Source organism: Phascolarctos cinereus, unplaced genomic scaffold (genome assembly GCF_003287225.1).
Source record: "Phascolarctos cinereus isolate Bilbo 61053 unplaced genomic scaffold, phaCin_HiC Scaffold_4;HRSCAF=312, whole genome shotgun sequence".
NCBI lineage: Eukaryota > Metazoa > Chordata > Mammalia > Diprotodontia > Phascolarctidae > Phascolarctos > Phascolarctos cinereus.
The window spans coordinates 147870683-147891433 of record NW_027555847.1 but is presented as its reverse complement, the minus strand read 5'-3'; the positions used below and the strand labels follow the sequence as shown (position 1 = coordinate 147891433).

Here is a 20751-nt window from a genome sequence, read left to right as displayed (position 1 = left end):
TGAGTTTAGCTCCAAAAGGCAGAAGAAATATAGCACTATAGCTAGTAGGGATGGAAGGATCAAATGAGGGTTGTTTTTTTTTATCCAAGAAAGGGGAGACATGGGCATGTTTGTACATAAGAGGAATGAGGTAATAGGGAGAGAGGCAGATTGAAAATAAGTGACAGAGTGAGGATGACCAGAGAGGGCAATCTGTTGGAGGAGAAGGGATAGAATGGGATTACTTGAACAAGTAGAAGAGTTTTTAGCCTTGGAAGGCCACTTCATCAAGTGAGACAGGGGTGAGGGAAGACAGAGTGGCAGAAGGCATCTGAATGATAGGAGATGAGGAAGAGTAGAGAAGAGGGAGTTCTCGGTTGTTGTTTGTATTATTACAAATCATTTAGGAACGACGAAGTGGTGCTAGTTTGGTGGGAGAAATTCTGTTGTACTTTTCAATAATTTTCAAAATTCTTTTGATTCTTTTCTAATTTCTTATTCAGCTTTTTTACATATTCAAGACTCTGGTCACTTATTTTTAAATTCCCTGATAGGGAATGTATGAGCCTTCCGAGCAACTGATTCCCCTCCCCACATCCCCTGCCCCCAAACCCTCAATTCCATTTAGTTCTTTGGGGTTGGGGATGAAATATAACTCTCTCAGGAAATTTACAAAATACTAGTACTTCAAAAGCACTTCACCATATAAAAATGATTTGGTTAAACTGAGGCAATGGGGGACGAGGCACAACATAAACCTCAAGATTTAGAGTTAAAAGATCCCAATTCAAATTCCATCTCTGACTCACTACTAGTATGAACTTAGGTGAGTTATTTAACCTCCCTGGGCCTCAGTTTCCTCATCTGCAAAATGCAAAGGTTGGACCAGAGGACCCCTGAGGTTCCTTCTAGCTCTAAATCTATGATCCTATGACCTCTCCACTCTATGTAAACCTGTTCTTCTGCTTCAGTCCAGTTAGTCTGTAAAGGAGGGAACTAGCATCTAAGGGAGCACCTTGGAGGGCCTCTTAGACAACTGGGGAATGGCTGGTCAAATTGTGTTACATGAATGTAATGCAATTTTGTTGTGCTGTAAAAAATGATGAAAGAGAAAATTTCAGAGAACCCTAGGTAGTAAAAACTGATAGTGAAAAGAACAGAACCAGAAGGATAATTTATACCAACCCCCCCCAAAAAAGAAAGAAAGAACAAGAAAAAAAACGACGACTCCAAAGGGCCCATAATAAGGCAAGATACTCCTCTCTTGGCAGCAGTGCCAAACGCAAGGTGCAGAAATGCACCTTTTGAGACACAGCTAATTTGTGGATTTATTTTGTTTGACTTTGCTTATTTGTTACAAGAAGTTCTTCCCCTTTCCTTTCTTTCTCTTTGTTAAGTGAGTGGAGAGGTTAGCAATGTCAAAAAGAAGACACCATAACACTTTAAAGAATACATACACAATAGAAAGAAGGAAATTCAAAAGGAAGCACAGACAAGTAGGAGAATTTATTATATATTATTAAAATAAAAAATGGGTGGCATGAAGTGGACGTTTATGATTCCATAACTGTGCATTCTGCCGTGCACACAGGAGTTTTGGGGGGTGTTTAAGTTCAGAATATATATACATTTTTTAATTCTAGCCCCTTGAAATGTTCCCATTACCCACAATCTACTCCCCTATTCAAAATCTATGTTCAGGTCTCAGCCCACTGAAGGAAAGACTAGTCCAAATCTATACTATATACTGTTCCCATCAACATCGAATTCTGTAACATATCATAATGTACTGTCAGAAATCTTAGGGTCAGGGGCACGTCCTGATTCTCCCACTATTTCCTCCATAGTCTTCCCATCCTCCTTTCCACCCCAGGCCTCCCTCCTGAGTGTGACTGTTTATGAGACTACCATGCTTCAGGAAAAGGGCTTCTTGTCTCACTCATGGCTTCCTCTCAAGCCTCTTCTTGTATTGCCTCATCACATGTTCCTTTCTTCCCTGTCCCACTCTACCTTCATCATCAAAAAAATCTACCAATTCATGGATGAGGTTGATATATCTCCTCCCATTTTTGCATGTATATTCCCAGAACACAGAACAGAGCTTTGCCCAGAGTTAAGTGCTAGATAAATGCTTTTTTATTCATTTATCTTTGGAGAGCTGGACCTTATTCAATTCAGGCATAGGGAAAAATGATACCAAGAAATGATAGGTTAGAACAGTCTGTCTGTTGGCAAAAGAACCTCTTCTCTTTATTCCTGCCCCAGTCACTCTCCTCTAGACTTATGACATCATCTCCAGGAACCTCATCATCCTGCAAGATGACTTCTCTCAGGAAACTCATACCTTCTCAGAAGCCCTAGCCCCATGGAATCCTCCCTCTGATTGAATGGCTCCTTCCCGAACCTCCATTTAAGCAAGGCACCTAGGCTGCCATCCTTTATTTTCCCTTCCCCCAGAACTGCACTCCTCAAGGCCCCCTGCCTTTCAGCTTCCTTTTGTGTGTTGTCTTTCTCCATCAGATTGTTAGCTCCCTGAGGTCAGGGACTTTTTCTTTTTGGTATTCCTAGCCCTTAGCACATTTAAATGTTTATCCTTAACACATTTAATAAATGTTCATCAACTGAGGACTAACTGTCCAAGTTGGCTGCAGCACAAAGTATACCTAGACTGGATCTAAGTGACAGAGTAGTTAAATACAAGGCAGTTTGGGAGGGAGGTCACTAGCAGTACAGGAGGAGTCAGGCAATCTTCATGTAGAAGATGACGCCTGTGTTACATCATAAAGGAAGAGAGACTCTATGACATTGAGTGAGGAAGGCAGCACATTTCAAGCACAGAAACAGCCAGTGTAGGGAGACAGAGGGTGGGGTGTGTGTCATGAGTGAGTGAGGACTAGAAAGACCAGTTTGGCTAGGTCACAGAAGAGACTATAGCTAATTTCTCCTTTTAGTTCTCACATAATCTATGCTGTCAGAATTTCATTGTCTGGAGCACCTCATCCTGTTTGAGCTGATTTTCTCTGTAGGATCCTAAACCACAGAATCCTATTTTTTCCTTTTAACTCACAGAAACCCACTCTCTCCAAGTCTAGAGTACATGTGAGACTATCATCAGGCTTCTTTTCTTTATATTCCATGTTATCTATTTTAAAGGTTGTTACATGAAAAAAGGTTTGGATTTGTTCTGCTTGACACTGGGTAGCTCCTAGAAATACCAGGTTTTTAGTTATCTGAGGATTTCAAGAGAATAATGGATGACCACTTATTGGCGATGTTGTAAACGGGATTTTTGTGCAGGTATAGCTTGTACTAGCAGCCTCCAAGATCCTTCCAACTCTGCGAATCTGTGATTGTGATCAGTAATATATATGCTTTGTAATGTTTTTAAGTCAGAATGATGAATCTGCATGGATTTTTTTTTTTACACTATTTCACCTTTGAGACTAATCAGATACTTGGGCGGCAGGGCAGGTGGAGAGGGGGAAGGGAACAGAGAGGGTAAAGGTATAGACTGTGGTTACTGATAACTTTGCCAATATTAGCAAAGCACATGGACAAACAGACCCTACCTAACCATGTAAAATAATTTTAAAAACATTGTTAAATTCTGACCCTTGAAAAGAGAGACTTACTTAGAAAACTATCATATACTATTAAGTGCAGTTTATCTGCCCTAGATTACTCAATTACACAAAGATTGCAAAATCTTACTTGACATTGTTTCATGACAAAGACCAGGTCTACACAGAAATAAACATCTGGACATAAAGTAAAAAAAAACACAAACCAGTTTTTCTATATAATGCCAAAATTTGGACATTTAGCACACATTACATTATGTGAATAGTCTCAGACTCGAGAAAAACATCTCTGTGTATGTTAAATATTTTAAGGAGTTCTGAAAACTATTCTAGCTTTTATTAATAATTTTATCGCTTTGAAAAAACACTTTATAAATACATTTCAGAATGAGATTGTCCTATATTAACCTTATTTCCATAAATGTATGTATCAAAGATACTGGGTATAGTTTGGCCACAATTTCCTTTAATTACTATCATTTTATCTGGGTACACATAATAGATTTTCTAACATGGAACACTCAGTCACTATTAAAAAGAAGAAAAATGTATTGTTTCAATTCACTGTGGCAATCAGAAGGATTAAGTTTAACAGCAAAGGTGGGGAGACAGAACACTTCCCATAACTCTGGAATCCAGCTCTAGGTTTTTTTTTTTTGGGGGGGGACATAACTCAGTGTTGTCTTTAAAATTTTACACTTCTGTCTAGTATTTCAGAAGCCTGTTTCAATGCTTGTGCTTTACTAGATTTTAATCAGGAAATAAAATTTATATGGCCTTGAAACTTTAAGGAAATGGCTGGTTTTATTCAAAGCAAGGGACCAAAGAACTTTTGGCTTTATGAAAACTTTCTTCTTATAGAAAAGGTTTGAATTTACTTTCTGATGTAAACTTTGGGAATTAATTAGTAAAGAAAGTACCAGAAAATATTTTTAAAGTGAAAATGTGTAATACTTTCTACAATTCCTTAAATCAACTTTATAAATATTTGACTATCTCATCATATAATTACCTTCTCTTAGAATAAGTCCAGATTGTTAACCTGGTGCCAATTACAGAAAATCTGTCTTATTTACCATAAAAGAGCTTACTTATATTTTAAAAACAGGGATGATACTAAGTAAATGCAGGACATCGATGAATATAATTTTTATACAAATTATTTCCAGTATAGCTAAGCCTAATTTTACCTAAAACATGCAGTAGTTCCCAAAATGTAAATCCATCTTCTATAAATCAAGTAATATTTTTCCATTATAATTCCAGATATCTTTCATAGTATTTTCTTGTTGATAGTCAATTATCTTGTTTAATTTTCTTGTTGACAGTCAATTATCAGCAGCTCTTACAACTTTAGTTTCAAGTTTTTTCAACCTATATATTCAAGTTATTCATCTATGAAATACTTAACTGCCACCCTAGAAGATTTTTGAAGTGAACTCTTTTGTAAAACAAAAAGTCCACATGATGCAAATAATCTTGGCCTCTGTTATCTGTTGGTTAAATTTAAATTTCTAAATATTACATATTCTTAAGGCAGGCACGCTATAGAGTGCAATCTGATTCTTCAGCCAATGCTGAAACAAACCAGGCAAATAGTCAAAGAAAATCAAGCATCTTTCACTCCCAATTATAGAAAGCATTTAAACCTATGCAGTCTTATAAACAAAAGAATGGTTTCTAAACTGATGTCTTCAACACTTTCACTTTTACACTTAAATGTTATTTCTAATACAAACACCTTAGGAAATTTGTAACAAACAACAACAACAAAAACCCACAATGGTTTGAAGACTGGTTTTCAAATTATATCTCACAAAACCTCAGGAACTAATGTACTTTTTCAGCAAAAATTACATTTTTGTCAGTTTAGGAATAAAACACCTATTAGATATCTAAAATAAACTTCAATCCACTTAAATTTTCATTCAGTACAAACTTTGGAGGTAATGAGTGCCTGAGTTCATGACCCCACTGTGTAACACAGTACTTAATTTTATTTATCCTACCACTTCTTTTATTTACCACATTATCTTTCTAATTGTGGGCTCAATTTGTTCATTTGTAATAGCTGTAAAAGATACAACATAGATCAATGGAGATCTATGAGCTAATCATTCAATTTCACAGCATTGTTTGGAGAATAGGTTTTCTTCCTCTAATGGGACAAATTCTTGAGGATTATGGACCATCTATCAAAACATTATCAGCAAATACTAGCATCTGCGCATCTCACCTTCTATAGGGGCTCCCTTTAACTTCAACTCCATCTATTGCCTTTGCTTGACATTAATGATCAGAACATTGCGAAAATGAGGTTATTTCTGTTGCAACTTTTAAGTAATCTTGTATAAGCCTGATACATGCAAGGGAGATATTTCAGAGAAGCCATTAAGGCCTCAGAGGCCAGCCTGACCAACTTCCATATTTTACAAATAAGGAAACGGAAGCCTTGGTAGGTTAAGTGACTTGAGCTGGATAATGTTTTGCTTTACTGAATCAATTGATTTTTTATAGAAAACAAACAAGCACATCAAGATCTTGGATTCTTTACATTCTTCAGTCGAGTATGTGATAATAAAGATATAGTCCTCTGTGAAATGTCACTTACAAAAACCAGCCTGTTCCCTTATGAATAATCTCATTTAGGACAGCCTCAATGCACATATGAATACATGAGTCTCCTACAAATTATGTCAAAGTGGGGATATGACTTGGTAGTTATGGGTATTCTTTTGGTTACCTTTCTTGATTCAAGAAGGTCTGAGTTTTTTTCCCCACACCTTTAGTATCTTTCTCTTCTTCAAATACTGCAAGTAGCAATTCCTCTGCCATGCACATTTGGTCTACTTTTCTTCAGTGACATTTCCATTGCATGTCTAGGACTGTTAACTCATGTTAAGAGTCCAAATGTGGTAGTTCCATATGTTGAAAAGACTACAAAGATCTTTTCCTAAGGTAAGTTGTTTTCCAACTCAAGAGTTTAACCTTTACATCTTTATACTGGGATGACTGCTTATCAGGTCATTTATTAAGGATTCAACAAACTGTTTTTTTTTCCTTCCACTGTTTCTCCCTGTTTTATGAAGCATAAATACTCTTGAATCCTCCTCTATTCTTCTCCACAGGAAAACTATTTTATACATGAAACTGTTTTCCTTGGCAGTCAAATCTTTCTATTTGGTAAGAAGGTCAAGCATTTGTTGACAAAGATAGTTTTTAGGTACTTTGGACCTCATATATATACGGCAGTTTCATTTTCTAATTTGCAACTTCAATAATTTGTTTAAACAGGTCAGGCTGAAGTTGTTTTAACTGGACTCCAAATTTTTCCCCATTCTTATTCTTTCTGCTAACTTTATACTAATTTTGATCTTTTCTCTAACCAGTCAGTAAAGAAAGGTGATTCAAGCAGGTACAACTTTTGCATTAGTAAAGAGTAATTTTTTTGTCAAAATATAACCAATTTCTTTTTTTTTAATTTGGTGTTTATCTTTTTTTAAAAAAATCTTTAGCTCTTCTGTGAAGTCTTATTGGGTTTGTGTCCAATTTGCTTGTAGATGTTTTCTCATCATTGTCTTCTGAGTTTGTCTTGAGCTTCCTTGTCACCAAGACCAAGCAGCTTTTTATTGGCAGGTTCCTTTTTTTTTTTTTTGCTCATTTTCCCAGCCTACTTCTTGACTTTGAACTTTAGGTTAAGGTTAGGCTAATGTGGGGTTGGGGAAAAGGAGAAATTAGAGAGGAGAGGAGTGTATTGTCCTCAACTTCAGACTTTTTCACACTACTATCTTCATAGCCAGTTCTGAAGTGGGGATGGGGGGATGGATCTGCAAGTTTTTGGTGCTTCTAAGGTGGTGTGAACTAAGGAGCAGTCTGTTCACTGCTCTCTTGGTCTGCATTCTTGTACTTGCCAGGAAGGTCCCCTGCTCCCTTTCAATCACAAGTGCTAGCTCTCCTTTCTGCCCTGGAACTGTGACTAAGGCCCCTGCTCTCTCTTTGTCCTGAAACTACAACAGGTACCCTTGCTTGTGACCAGCAGTGCTTTCTCTGCCTTAGCAATGCAATCCAGAATTGGGTACAGGGTAATGGAGATGACAAGTACTACAGTCTTGCACCCAGTGCCCACATGCGGGTCCCCTATAATCTCTTTCTGACCAGTTGTCCAAACTCTTTACTGTCTCTGGAGATGGAGAGCTCCCACACCTGGTGCTGCTGCTGCTGGTGTTCTCAGCACCTCTGAGTTCCACATCTGGTGCTGCTTCCACGTGTGCTCTGGGCTAGCCCACACCCCAGTTTCACAACCCTCTTCTTATAATCCCCTAAGTTGTCTTGGGCTGGAAAAGTGTCTTATCTGACCTTTTGTTGGCTGTACCATTCCAGAATTTGATCTGCTATTTTAAAGTTGTCTGGAGAGGAATGCTCAAAGATCAGCTTGAACGCTCCTTCTACTCAGAGATTTTGGCTCCACCTCTAACTGGTGTTTATCATATTCAGAATTCAGAAGCCTTCTGAATTCACGATATATATCACTGAATCATGAGGCATCTATGCAACTTACAAGTCTTTGGCTCTTTTATTTCTAACATATTTTCTTCTCTATTTACCCAAGCCTACTTTTGCATTCAAAACACTAAGTACAAAACCATGTTTACTTAATTTGGAATATCTTATCCAACCATCCATAGAATTTCTCTCATCTTCTGCAATATATGTTGGCACATTTCCTTTAATTACTTTGATGATGGTTTTTCTGTGAATATTTTTCATAAGCACTGCTAAATGAGGTAACTGAAAGTCCCATGAAAGGTCTCCTGTTGACCTACAAGGTCAGCTGAAACCACTACACCAAACCTTTATTTCCTTCTCAAAGAGACTGGTAATCGTTTTGTTTTCTGCTTTTGTTTATAGGGAGACTGTCAAGAACAAACCAATTTAGTTCCTCCACTAAGTCCTGCTTCTAAGTCAGTAAACAAGGTTCTCACATTTAGAATACTACTACCACCACTAACAGCTACATTTCTATAGCATCCACTATTTGCCAGGCACTGTTCTAAGTGTTTTACAATTATTATCTACTTTTATCCTCACAACAACCTTGGGAGATGGGTGCTATTATCATCCTCATTTTACAGCTGAGGAAACTGTGACTTGCCCAGGGTCACATAATAAGAAGTGTCTAAGGCTAGATTTAAACCCAAGTCTTCCTAACTCCCGGTACTCTAGTTAATGTTTACAGACAGCCCAAAACTGTATGGTTTTTGGCAACCTCTGCCCCCCCCCCATTACAATTCTGTCATCTGAATTCTAGAAACAAAGAGGCTGGCATAGGACAGATTAGATGGCTATTTCATATTTCTTTTCTTCATGGGTTGCCAAGGCCAAAGAATTCATCAACAAGTAGCCAAGCTACTGGGACTAGCCTCTGGCCAGTTCCACCTCTACCCTAGCTGCATGGCCCCCCTGGGGAAAATCTTCATCCTGAGGTTGACTCAGTAATTTCTGGTCTTTGATTGAACCTCCACATCATGAGAACGCTCAGCCATGCTACTTTCACTCACTCTCTCTCTCAGGCTCAGCCTCAAGTTTACTCCACTCCACCTCCACACTGGTTACCTGCATCAAGAAGGTACTCTCCTGAAAGTGAGAGGATGCCCATCAAATGGGGAATGGCTGAACAAGTTGTGGTATATTAATGTAATGGAATATTATTGTGCTATAAGAAATGATAAGCAGGCAGACTTCAGAAAAACCTTGAAAAGACTTGCATAAACTGACACTGAGTGAAGTGAGCAAAACCAGGAAAACATTGTACACAGTAACAATAACATTGTGCAATTACCAACTCTGATAGACTTAGCTCTTCTCAGCAATGCAAGGATCTAAGACAACTCCAAAAGACTCATGATGGGAAATGCTATTCACATTCTTCAGAGAAAGAACTATGGATTCTGAATGCAGATTGAACATACTATTTTTCCCTTTTTTTTCCTTTCTCTTGTTTTTCCCTTTGGTTCTAATTCTTCTTTACAACATGATTAATGTATAAATACGTTTTAATATGATTGTACACGTACGGCCTATATTAGATCACACTCCATCTTGGGGACGAGCAGGGGTAGAAAATTTCAAATTCAAAATCTTATAAAAGTGAATGCTGAAAACTAAAAATAAATAAATGAATAAATATTAAAAAAAAATAGAAGGTACTCTCCTTCCTCCCCACCCTCAGCTAGTCATTAGAAATTCTAGACTTTTAAGCACGACAGAACATGTTAGAACTTGCACTCCAACTTGCATAGTATTTGAGAAACCTTAGTCATTTACTCCCACAAATCACAGAATTTGAGAATTATAAGGGATTTCAACAGCTATCTAGGTCCAACTTATATACAAAAGAAATTTCCATTGTAACATGCCCCACAACTAGATATATCTAGTTTTCGACCGGCCTCTAAATGATAAATAAATACTAGGTAATATAATGAAGAGTTCATTGCACCTACAAAATTAGTAACTGCAAGGCTAAAATCGAAAGCACATTATTCTTGATTAGTTCTAATTCTTTACTGCCAAGATAACCAATTCAAAACTCATGACTCCTTCTGATAGAGAGAAAGAGATATTTTTTCTTTTAAAAATAAACTATAGTTACTTAAACTCACAATAATCATATAGCTGGATGATCAAATCAATTTTCAGAGAAGAGCCAATGAATTAAATTTACATAATGGTCCTAACTTTACTATAAAAATGTGTAGACTCTGGAAGTCCTCATGAAGGGATTCAGTATATTATGGTGGAAATTTTGTCAAATATAAGCTACAAAGTGGAATAAACCTATCGAAACCTTAAAGATGACACCCTCATTCATACCTGTATTTCACTTATTTTGTATGGTGTTAGGCTAGTATTTTCAGGAAGAGATTCTAAAATAGTGTCTTCTGATTCTTCTGTTTCTGAGCATGATGGGGTCTCCACAGTTACTTTCACAGGAAAATCCATTTGCTTAAAGAAAATCATAGGAAACTTTAAGCAAGGTTAAAATGATCAAACATTAAAGCACATTTCAAAATATTTCCAAACACTAAGTAAAATTTCCTTATCTGACATATTCATTATGTAACACTTGACTGTATATATATTTGGGTAATATAATAGTAGATGAATGTGCAAATCTATCTGCAAGTACTTTTCTTTCATTTCATCTTGGACGTAAAGATATAATTATTAATAACCAACCCAAATGTAATAATTGTAGCATAATATACTTTTTCCTGTTGGTTACACTGTGATTAAATAATTTCAACATCCTGAATCGTACTTTTATTTTAACTTCACATAAGTAGTATGGTATAGTAAGTTGGGTTTAGGATCATAGATTAAGAGCCGAAAGGGGTTTCAGGGATGATCTAATATAAATCTCATCACTGGAGAAACCTAATGCCCTGAGTTTAAGTGAACTGGCCAAGGAATATTCTGGGTTTTATTCAGGGGAAAGCCTGTAAATAGACAGTTAATTTAAGTTGCAAAGCAGGGGGTAGGAGGCAGAAATTACTATTTGGATGGAGAAATACCATGAGCGCAACAGAGTTCTTTTTCCCTTTTCTGCTTAACAACATATGGTCTCTTAAGCCAAACATCTGCAATACCGACCTAGGAATTTTTAAAGATACACATTGTAGATAATAAAAATAGTTCACTGGAAGGTTAAGTCTTCTAAGGGACAGCCAACCTGCACTCAAAAATTAGGACAGAAATTTCCTTTCAACCCCCAAAATTGAAACATGATAAATATTATTAGCATATTACCTGAACTGGCCAAGGTAAATCTCGAGTTTTCATCAGTGGAAATCCCCTAAAGAGACAGTAAATTTAGGTCACATTTTAAGGTAAAAATGTCGGGGTTTATAATAACATACAAAAGCACATTAAACTGACATCTCTGGAGAAGTATCTATTTTATATAATTTAATTTTCCAGATAAATGAATCTTAACCCTTAAGGTGCCAAAAAAAATTTGAAAGTTCTAGGTATTTTTAAGTTTAATATTTCACATATCTTTCTCTTTTGTGAAAGAATACAGTGAACATAATTAACATTTTCTTGGCTGTCATTATAAACATCAAGATAAGGCCCACATTAAATGGCCCCAAGCTACAATTTTTTTTAAGTTTTCATTTTCTTTCCCTTTAAAAAAATCCCCAAAGCTTCATGTGTCAAAACTTTAAAGCTGGAAAAGCCCAGAGAGACCACTAAGTTCAGGAGTTTTAAATCTGAGGTGCATAAATTTGTCTTTTAGAATATTTTAATAACTATTTCAATATAATTCATTTCCTTCGTAATCCAAAATATTTTATTTTGTGCATTAAAAAACATTGTGAGAAGGGATCCACAGGTTTCACCAGACTGCCAAAAGGGTCCACGTACACAGAAAAGATTAAGAATCCCTGTTCTAGTCCAACTCTAACTATGTAAATGAAGAAAGTGAGGCCTAGAGAGGAGATGGTGCCTCAAGGACACGCAACCAAGTTTTTTTTGTCTCTTCACTGTCAGCTGTCATTTTATATTACTGTCAGTATAACCACCCATAATGCCACAACTATACTGTTTTCTTCTGTTCCTATTTAATTTATTGCTTCTCATCTTCTCTGGATGGAACCTAGACAACCAAAGTTGTTAGAACTATATGTAAAGTAAGAGTTCAGACCCTGAAAGAAAGCATGACAAGTTCTCATTAAGTCAAGTGAATATGTTCTAATGCACTGACACTGTTAGAGCATTTTTATTTTTCATAATTTATAACAAAATATAACATTTGCTATGAGCAAAATATATTCAGACACATACTAAAATGTATGTACCTCAAAATATTTTCACATGAGTAGCTAAAAAGATCTAGATATAGTGTCACTGAAATCTATTAGAATGTAAGCTCTTTGAGAAAAAAGACTATTTGTTGTCTCTTTATCCCTTCAAAAATTTTTGTACTATTGAATTTAATTTTTTTCTTATGAAACAAAAACAATTACCTTTCCTTGAAGATCAAAATTATCCCATTGAGCCTTTTTAAAAATAACTTTTAGGGGCAGCTAGGTGGCGCAGTGGATAGAGGACCAGATCTTCTGTCAGGAGGACCTGAGTTCAAATTTGACTTCAGACCAAACACTTGACACTTACTAGCTATGTGACCCTGGGCAAGTCACTTATCCCTAACTGCCTTTAAAAAAAAAAGCAACTTTTACAAACTGATCCTTTTATCAGAATTGAAATCTGATGGCTTAATTTTTCCCTCTATGGCAAAAATTCTTCCCCCCATCCCCAGTTTTGTGGCTTACATTTGGGTTCAAAAGATATACAATCTGACAAGTTGCCTGGCTCATATTTCATATGATCAATATTTTTCTTACATTATAAAGACAGAAGCTAAAAATACTCTACCTGCTCCTACTGGCACGTTCTGCAGTACGCCAGGGCAGGAAGCCATATGTACCAGGTGGTAATGACTCTGGAGTATAAGAGTCTTTACTACATAACTGTTTTCTTCCTGTACCTAAAGGTTTCATTGTTGTTACTCCTGAATGGTTTGAAGAGGGATTAAAAGAAGGAATTAAAAGCAATATGAAACACATATGTATATATGACTAGATTAGCATATATATGTATATACACTCTGGGGTAAAAGAAAAATATGCATGTCGCGTTTAAGCTAATGCAATACAGAATAAGCCCATTTACTTTAATGTCCTTTTATAAAGAACAATCATTTCATTTTTATATTATTGCTGTACTGTGCCAAGTATACTTTTAGTATGATGTTTTAAGTCACATACAATATGCTAAGGTTAGCAACTCATGGACTGGCTTGAAAAGACTCAGTCCATTAGCCCAAGTATGGAAGACATATGCCACTAATCTTTACAAAATATCATCACAGGAGAAGTTATGAGGTTACTTCAGTGTTTTTCTACTTAGCCCTTGCATGGCCGTATTAAAACTTCTCCTTTGAAGAGGAGAATATAGGAATGGGGGGGCAATAGGCTGTAAGCATATATGCTGCCATGTGTATTTCCTATCAGGACTTGTCACAGAATTATCTCAGTGTGCTGGAAGCTATCACATGGGACTGGCTATGATAAAATGGTCCTACCTCTATGGGCTGGTGGAAACGTACCACTGCTTTGTTGATTTCCACCTGCTCCAGTCTGTGAATCTTTCACTTAACCTCTAGCCTTAACAACATCTTATAATCCAAACCTGAGCAGGACAGTACATGACACTTAAGCATGTGTTAGACAATAATAAAAAAAAAGTTAAATATCTATCATGGAATGTAAAGAATGATGCCACCAATTTATTGGCTAGAATTAATTTTTAGCACATTTTTTCTACCAAATTCATCAGCATCAGAGAGCCACACTAACATCTTTGGCACTCCTATACTCAAGGGAAATAGGAAAACAGGTATACACTTTCTCTTGAACAGGTTGCACTTTGCAGCTACAGTATCATACTACTCTGAGACCACTCTCTCACCCTAACATTACCACAGGGAGTTGTTGGCATGAAACTTAAGAATCTGTTCCCTGCTTTCACAGAACAGACTGACACTGAACTGTCTATTAAAACAATCTCTCAATAATGCAAACTTAACTTTCATAAGGAAGACAAAATAAAATGTAAAAAATAACAGCAAAAAACAGGTGAAAGAAAATATTTCTGAGATTATAAGAAGCCAATAATTCATTCTTAAAAGGTCCAAGTAATTTATGCATTTACTGCCTCTCAGAACAATTTATTATGCATAATTAACTTATACAATTGCATTAATATGATATCATTATGTAATTATCTTAATTATCAAGGCAGGGTTATGATTTATGAATAATTAGAAAGGACAGCAAACAGTAAGCTGAAGTTTACATTCAAAAATTAAATTTCCTGCCTTGCAACATTAAGAACACCTTAGTTAAATTTTCATATAAGTGTAAGAATTTATTATTCCATTCTCCCACTATTCCAAACAGCATATGTAAAGTCACTACATAGGATATAAGATGTCCTAATCACTACAAGTCACTAATATGCAAATCTTTATAAGACTATTACTCTGTCATGCCCATGGAATGAATTTACACCTCACAAATTACATTAAAATTTAGTTTACCTTGTGCTATTTAATTTAAATTTTTTTCTTTCTTAATATAAGTCTAAATGTAATACTGAATTTTGTCTTTAAAGCATATACTAAATACTAGTAATGCAATTAATCTCCTATGCTCTCTGAAAGTGATTACTAACCCAGACACTGACTTAAAGTGCTTACCTTGGTGCCTCCAAATTACTGAAGCAAACATAAAAAAGCCCAAGAAACAAAATTACTTTTTCAGTAGCTCAGTAAAACTTGCAAACCTGTCACATTTTCACTTTGCTTCTTAAGATAATAAAGGAAAACTGACATTACAGAAAGTGTATCTTTTAACATACTAACCACTTTTTCATTATCTGATGTGATCCAAATATTTAAAAATAATATTGGTAAGCAAATCACAGTCTCTTTCCATTTAGCAATCCATACTCTTAAAAACTACTGTTGCATGTATCTTCCAATAAAAGAACCAGTGTGAAATCAAGGATGTATAACATTTAAAGGATGATTTAAGGATATTTATATTAATACACCTATAATGTCACTGGTATAGGGCTCACAATGAGAAACTTTCTCTACCACTGTATGTTGGCACCAGTTATGTGACTTGCTTGTACTTACAGAGTCAGTATGTGTCAAAAGGCAAGACTTTAACACTGTTCTTCTGACTCTAAGGTCAGCTCTCTACTATGCACAACTTAAAAAAATACGATGTCCTCACTGAACATGTTCTTCTTATTCTCATATACCCATAAGGGTGGGGATGGAAAAGAATCTACCCTTGGTTTCCATATCAAATCCTTACAGGATTGCTACGATAACTCTATTTGAGAGGCAAAGTGGTACCTAATGGCCGTGTGGCCCCCGAGCAAGTTACTTAATTTGTCAGGACCCAAGGTCACTTTCTAAAACTAAAAAAGTTACAGAGCAACCGATAATCTTCATTGAAGAGGGTAATTTCTTTAATGAAAGTACACATTCAGGAAAAACAAAATTCTTCTGTACAACGTATGAAATATCAAATAATAGGTTACTTTATGTGTTGACAAGTGGAGTGGATCTTCCGTGGGAATAGTGGGACAACTTGCACAAGAACTGAACACGATGAAAAGACACAAATGGATTTGCTATTTATACTGATGAAAAGAATGCTCTCAAGATCCACTAAATTATATACCACATCGTGGGTAACAAAATGATGATTAATAATTGAACCAATAATAAAATTTTTAATAAGTCATTCTTTCAATAACTGCTCTAATGTACCAGTATTCAAAAAGCTGTAAAAGCTAAATTTCAAGTCTATCAAATCCTTTATGAAAATTATCTCTTTTGATCCACTTATTCAGTATAAATGTAAGGTATATTTTCACTCTAGAACATCTGGACCACTACTTATTCCTAAAAGAAGCTCAATGAAGAACAAGATACCTTCCAGAGTTCTTTCTTTCAGAAAGTTACATTTAAGGGTTGAGAACAAAGCAAAAATTCACAGCTGACCAAGGGTAAACATGTTTCAATATGGGAGCAAAATGTACTTAATTTTACCATATACTTACTAACATATTTATGTTGTCCACTGAGACTCTCATTTAGATTTTTAAAGGGTAACTTAAGACCTAAACATTTATTTTACATAATACCTGTCAAATCTCTAAATCTATCATGGGGAAAAAAAAGTTGGCTCTTTTTTCTACCGTCAGGTACAAATTGTTCTCCAAAATAAGTATACAATCAATCAAAATTCCTGCTCAACAAAGTAAATATAGATGCTCCCAAACAAGTGGATAAGTTTTTTTAAAGGCTTCTAATTAGGATGTACTTTTTCATGTTTTTTTCTTTCCCTTTCCTTATAAATGTACAGTGAAGGCCATCTCCTGTATTCTTTAAGTTTCCTTAATTAAAAGGACCACAATCTACAATGAAGGCAATCTTGATATTTTCCCACACAGACATCCTCCCAATACACTGCCACAAGATGGCACATAAAAGACTGATTACCAAGAGCAAATGAGAGGATCTGAAAAAGAGACTTTACTGTAAGTTCTTACTCAGCCTTTGCTGAAAGCGTCTTAAAAATTCTTATAGAACAAAAGTTCTACAAATACATAAATTTTAACTACAGTTGATCATGGAATTATAGCTCTAATTTCAGAAGTCTAGATAACTCATATTTGGGAAGTTCTTTTGAACACAAATATCTAATCTTCCAATGCATTACTCAAAGAGTGTTTCTCTCTTTAAATCTATTTCATCTGAATTAGTAAACCATTTTTAAAATATTTCAAAAAATAACTGTAGATATGCCCTCCTCTGAAAATAGCAGACACATTTTCACATTTATTTTCTGGTTTAGCACTTCATTTACGTTAGGTAAATGTACAGAAGGGAGAAGGCAGAAGAAAACAGATATCTTTGGAAACATCACTGATTTTAATAAGCCTTATCTTTAAGTTTACTCTTCATCAAAATCCTTTCCCAAAATTTACTTTCAAAATATTAGAAGTAAACAAACAGATATTCTACTCATAGTAGTCAACATAAAAAGTTCCCAAAAGGGCAAATAAGCTGGGATTGGGGTATTGGACAGGTGTTTAATTAGGAGCACTTTTTTCCTAGGTGATTCTTCTCTGAAAAGAAAAAGTTGAGAATATTATGCCCATGCCAAATTATTTTAAATAAAATGCTCACAATCTGAACAAAGCCAGCATTTATATCTTCAATACAGTATAGTAATTAGAGTACATTTTAAGTTTGAAGCTCTGTTGCTGAACATTTCGTGCACCCAAAAAAAAGGTAAGTAAATATTACAGGGGGAACTTCCAAGCGGCGTTAAAAAAGCACGGTTACCAATACGAATAGTAGCTTTTCCTTTTCGACCACTTCCCAGAATTATAGTTCTTTTTTTCTGTTTAGTTTTGAAAAGGTCCTTTAAAGTTGGAGAACTTAACCACTTGTACTAGAAAAGAGAAGTAAAATACTACATTTCAGTGACAGGCAATTTATGAGGTTTTAGCTTCAGCCAGCAATTATAATTTTAAATAAATAAAAAAATGTGTTTGTCCTTTTGGTAATACAATTAGCAATGTAATCTTTGGCAATAAGAACTAAATGAAAAGTATAAGATTGCCTTTATGTTATTTAGCCAGAAAATGACTGAACTGTAACTGGAAAATGAATTTCACGTATGTCTTTGCTATTAAAGAATAAACACAACAATAAATCCTCCTGGATGAAATAAAAAAATACACCATACCTCTGATTTAGCACTCTTTCCATTCTGGACAGCTCTGTCAATAACTGCTTTTATCAAAGAATGATCTAAAGTGAAAAGAAAATTAAATTGCAAATTTTCTAGTGATTTTGTACATGTTTTTGTTGAAAAACAGAAAAGTAGCCCAATATCACTGCTGTCCTTTTCCAGAAACATAGAAAATTCTCACTACTGTATATACATGTGACCTCTTTGTGCATATTTCCTTTCTATTCAATCAATATATGTGGCTATTTCTCCACAAAAATTCCCTCCAAAAGGCTTCTTTGTCAATAACAAGTAATGTAGATGAAAGAACAGATTAAGAGGCCTGAAAAATATTCTTTGCTTGAAGTTTTTACTCAGTCATTGTTCAAACCACATGACACAGTCTTACCAATTCTTCAATAGCACCTCTAGAGATTTCAGACTCTAGGGATAGAGAAGGGCTTCCAATGGTAAGTGTATTAAACAAGCCAAGACATATGAATTATATGTTAAATACTCTAAGCATAATCTCAAAGATCATATAAACATTATGAATTTATTGGCTAAAAAAAAAATGCACCTTTACAAGGGAATTTTTAACCTAAGACTCCCTGTGAGGAAACAGGCTCTAGCAAGGGTCTAAAAGACAAAAGTAAAGATTTTAGGGATATTTAGGTGTATCTAAGTATTGAAAGTCAGAACATTTAATATATGTAGTTCCCTGGCAAGGATAAACAGTTCAATTGGGTTGGAGCAAGGGTCACTGCCCCACCCTAGTGGGCCATATGCCAAGTGGCAAACAAAGCCTGTGGCAAAAAAATTACATAATAAAATGCCAAAATTATTCTGCAGTGCCTGGCCTACAACTACAAGATCCAAAACCCACCCTGACTTTGGCACAAGAACAACCAGGAACCATTATAACCCATTTAATAACACAATCTCCACTTTAAAAACTGCAAAAGAAACTGAGATTATGAGAGTCAACTTGGTAATACTTATAATAATTTAAATACTTTTTTTTAAGTTCTGTCACTAGCAAGCTTAACTAAACAAAACAACTTTATTAACATACCAACTAGTGGGTTTTTTCTTATATCCAGAACCACCATGGTTGTATTTCCTTCCAGGGCAGTTAGCAGAGTTTTAGCTCCCTCATTGCTAATCCCACACTGCTGCAGATCAAGTGCTTGAAATAAGAAAAAAACATTTCTACTTACTAAATATATATGTTTAATGCATAGTCATCACTATTCACATATGGAGTATCCTTTTTCACATTATTATACTGAAATGAATCTGTTAATGTCATTGACATGGGTATTGCCTCTAACACTGCATGTGACAACCCATCCATATCGATCTATCCAGTGTGACTACTGTCAAAGACCACTTTTACATTTATCGTCAGTGACCTAGCTAACATGTGACATGCTTTCTTCACTTTCTTTTTATTATTATTAACACCACCACATGTATACAGGACTAAAGGGCTTATGAAGCAAAATATTGGAGTATAAACTTTACTTATATTTAATATATAGTCACAACTTATTTATCCATGAATTTGGAAATAAAATTAAACCATCAAAAAACACCTATTAAGTTATGTGTCTGATCCTGGATAGGCAGTGAGGATACAAAGATAAAAATGAAAAGTTCCTGCCCAATGCATGTATAATTACCTCACAACTCCCCCTAAGGGGGAGGGTAGGTAATGCAAGTATTAGTATCACTACATTACAGATGAGGAAACTGAGGTCCACAGAGGCCAAGTGACTAGCCCAAGGTCACAAAGCAAGTGTCAGAGCAGGGACTTTACCTTCCCAAAGATTAAATTATGCTTTCTGAAGATTATCCACATCAATATTTTAATTCTAGTTTGACCTCCCTGTTTGAGAACATTTCTGGGCTGTTATCATTGCATATATGCAAAAGAAATGTAAACTAATTTTAAAATGAATGAAATTAAAAATATCAATAAGTTCTAACACCTGACTTTCATTTTTGGTAGGGTGAGGAGGAAAAACAGAAAGGATAATCTGTGCCACAGTTACTTTCTATTAGTGCATAGGACCAAAATTGTGTTGATAAACTTCACAGTTATAGCAAAAGAGCCATAACTACTCTGTCTTCTTTGGCCTCCACTGGTTTGTTAGGAATAGTAAGCAGTAAAAATTTTGTACTACATCCCCTGGTCATCTACCTGGTCTCTTGTAGTCAGCCAAACAAAACACTCAAGAGATTCAACATTAACAAGTACTTATTAAGCACCTACTACAAGCTAGCTGCTTGGGATAAAAAAAAATGATACAATCTCTATTTTCAAAAAGCTTACATTTTAATGTGAGAGACAACAAGAGCATATATAAGTATATACAGAATAAATACAAATAGAATAAGTACAAAATAGTTAATATAAGAGAGTTTGTGAGAAAAGGCATTAGCAGTCAAGGGAGGACCAGAAAAGTATTGACATAAGCTGAGTCTTTTCAGATACATCTTGAAGGAGGAGATGGATTCTATGAGGCAGACATGAGGAAAAAAGACATACTAGAAATTGGGGATGGTCAGTACGAAAGCACAGAGATGGGAGCTAGAGTGTCATCAGTGAAGAGCAGAAGGAAGATAAGTCTGGCTGTATCACAGAGTGCAGAAGGTGGAGTAATGTACAATGGGGAAGAAAGGACAGTTTCGAGTCAGGTTGTTAAGGAGTTTTTTTTTAAAGCTAAAGAGAGGAATTTATAATGGATCCTAGATTGTGGTTTATGGAGTAGAGAAGTCATGTGGTTACTAAGGAAAAT

General features: G+C 35.4%; 1 protein-coding gene across 3 annotated transcripts in view; it reads right to left on the bottom strand.

Annotated features, from left to right (window-relative positions):
• The window catches only part of CEP78 (centrosomal protein 78), a 36480-nt gene that overhangs the window by 7530 nt on the left and 8199 nt on the right, over positions 1–20751 (bottom strand). The window contains exons 7-13 of one of the 3 annotated variants that reach the window (XM_020995541.2): positions 19023–19136; positions 17963–18027; positions 17518–17665; positions 14884–14901; positions 12999–13134; positions 11370–11415; positions 10434–10565 (exon numbers count right to left, since the gene is read on the bottom strand). In XM_020995541.2, the coding sequence (XP_020851200.1) occupies positions 10434–10565; positions 11370–11415; positions 12999–13134; positions 14884–14901; positions 17518–17665; positions 17963–18027; positions 19023–19136 (659 nt within the window). The remainder of the gene's footprint in view (positions 1–10433; positions 10566–11369; positions 11416–12998; positions 13135–14883; positions 14902–17517; positions 17666–17962; positions 18028–19022; positions 19137–20751) is intronic. The other 2 variants (XM_020995543.2, XM_020995544.2) reach the window with 2 other exon arrangements.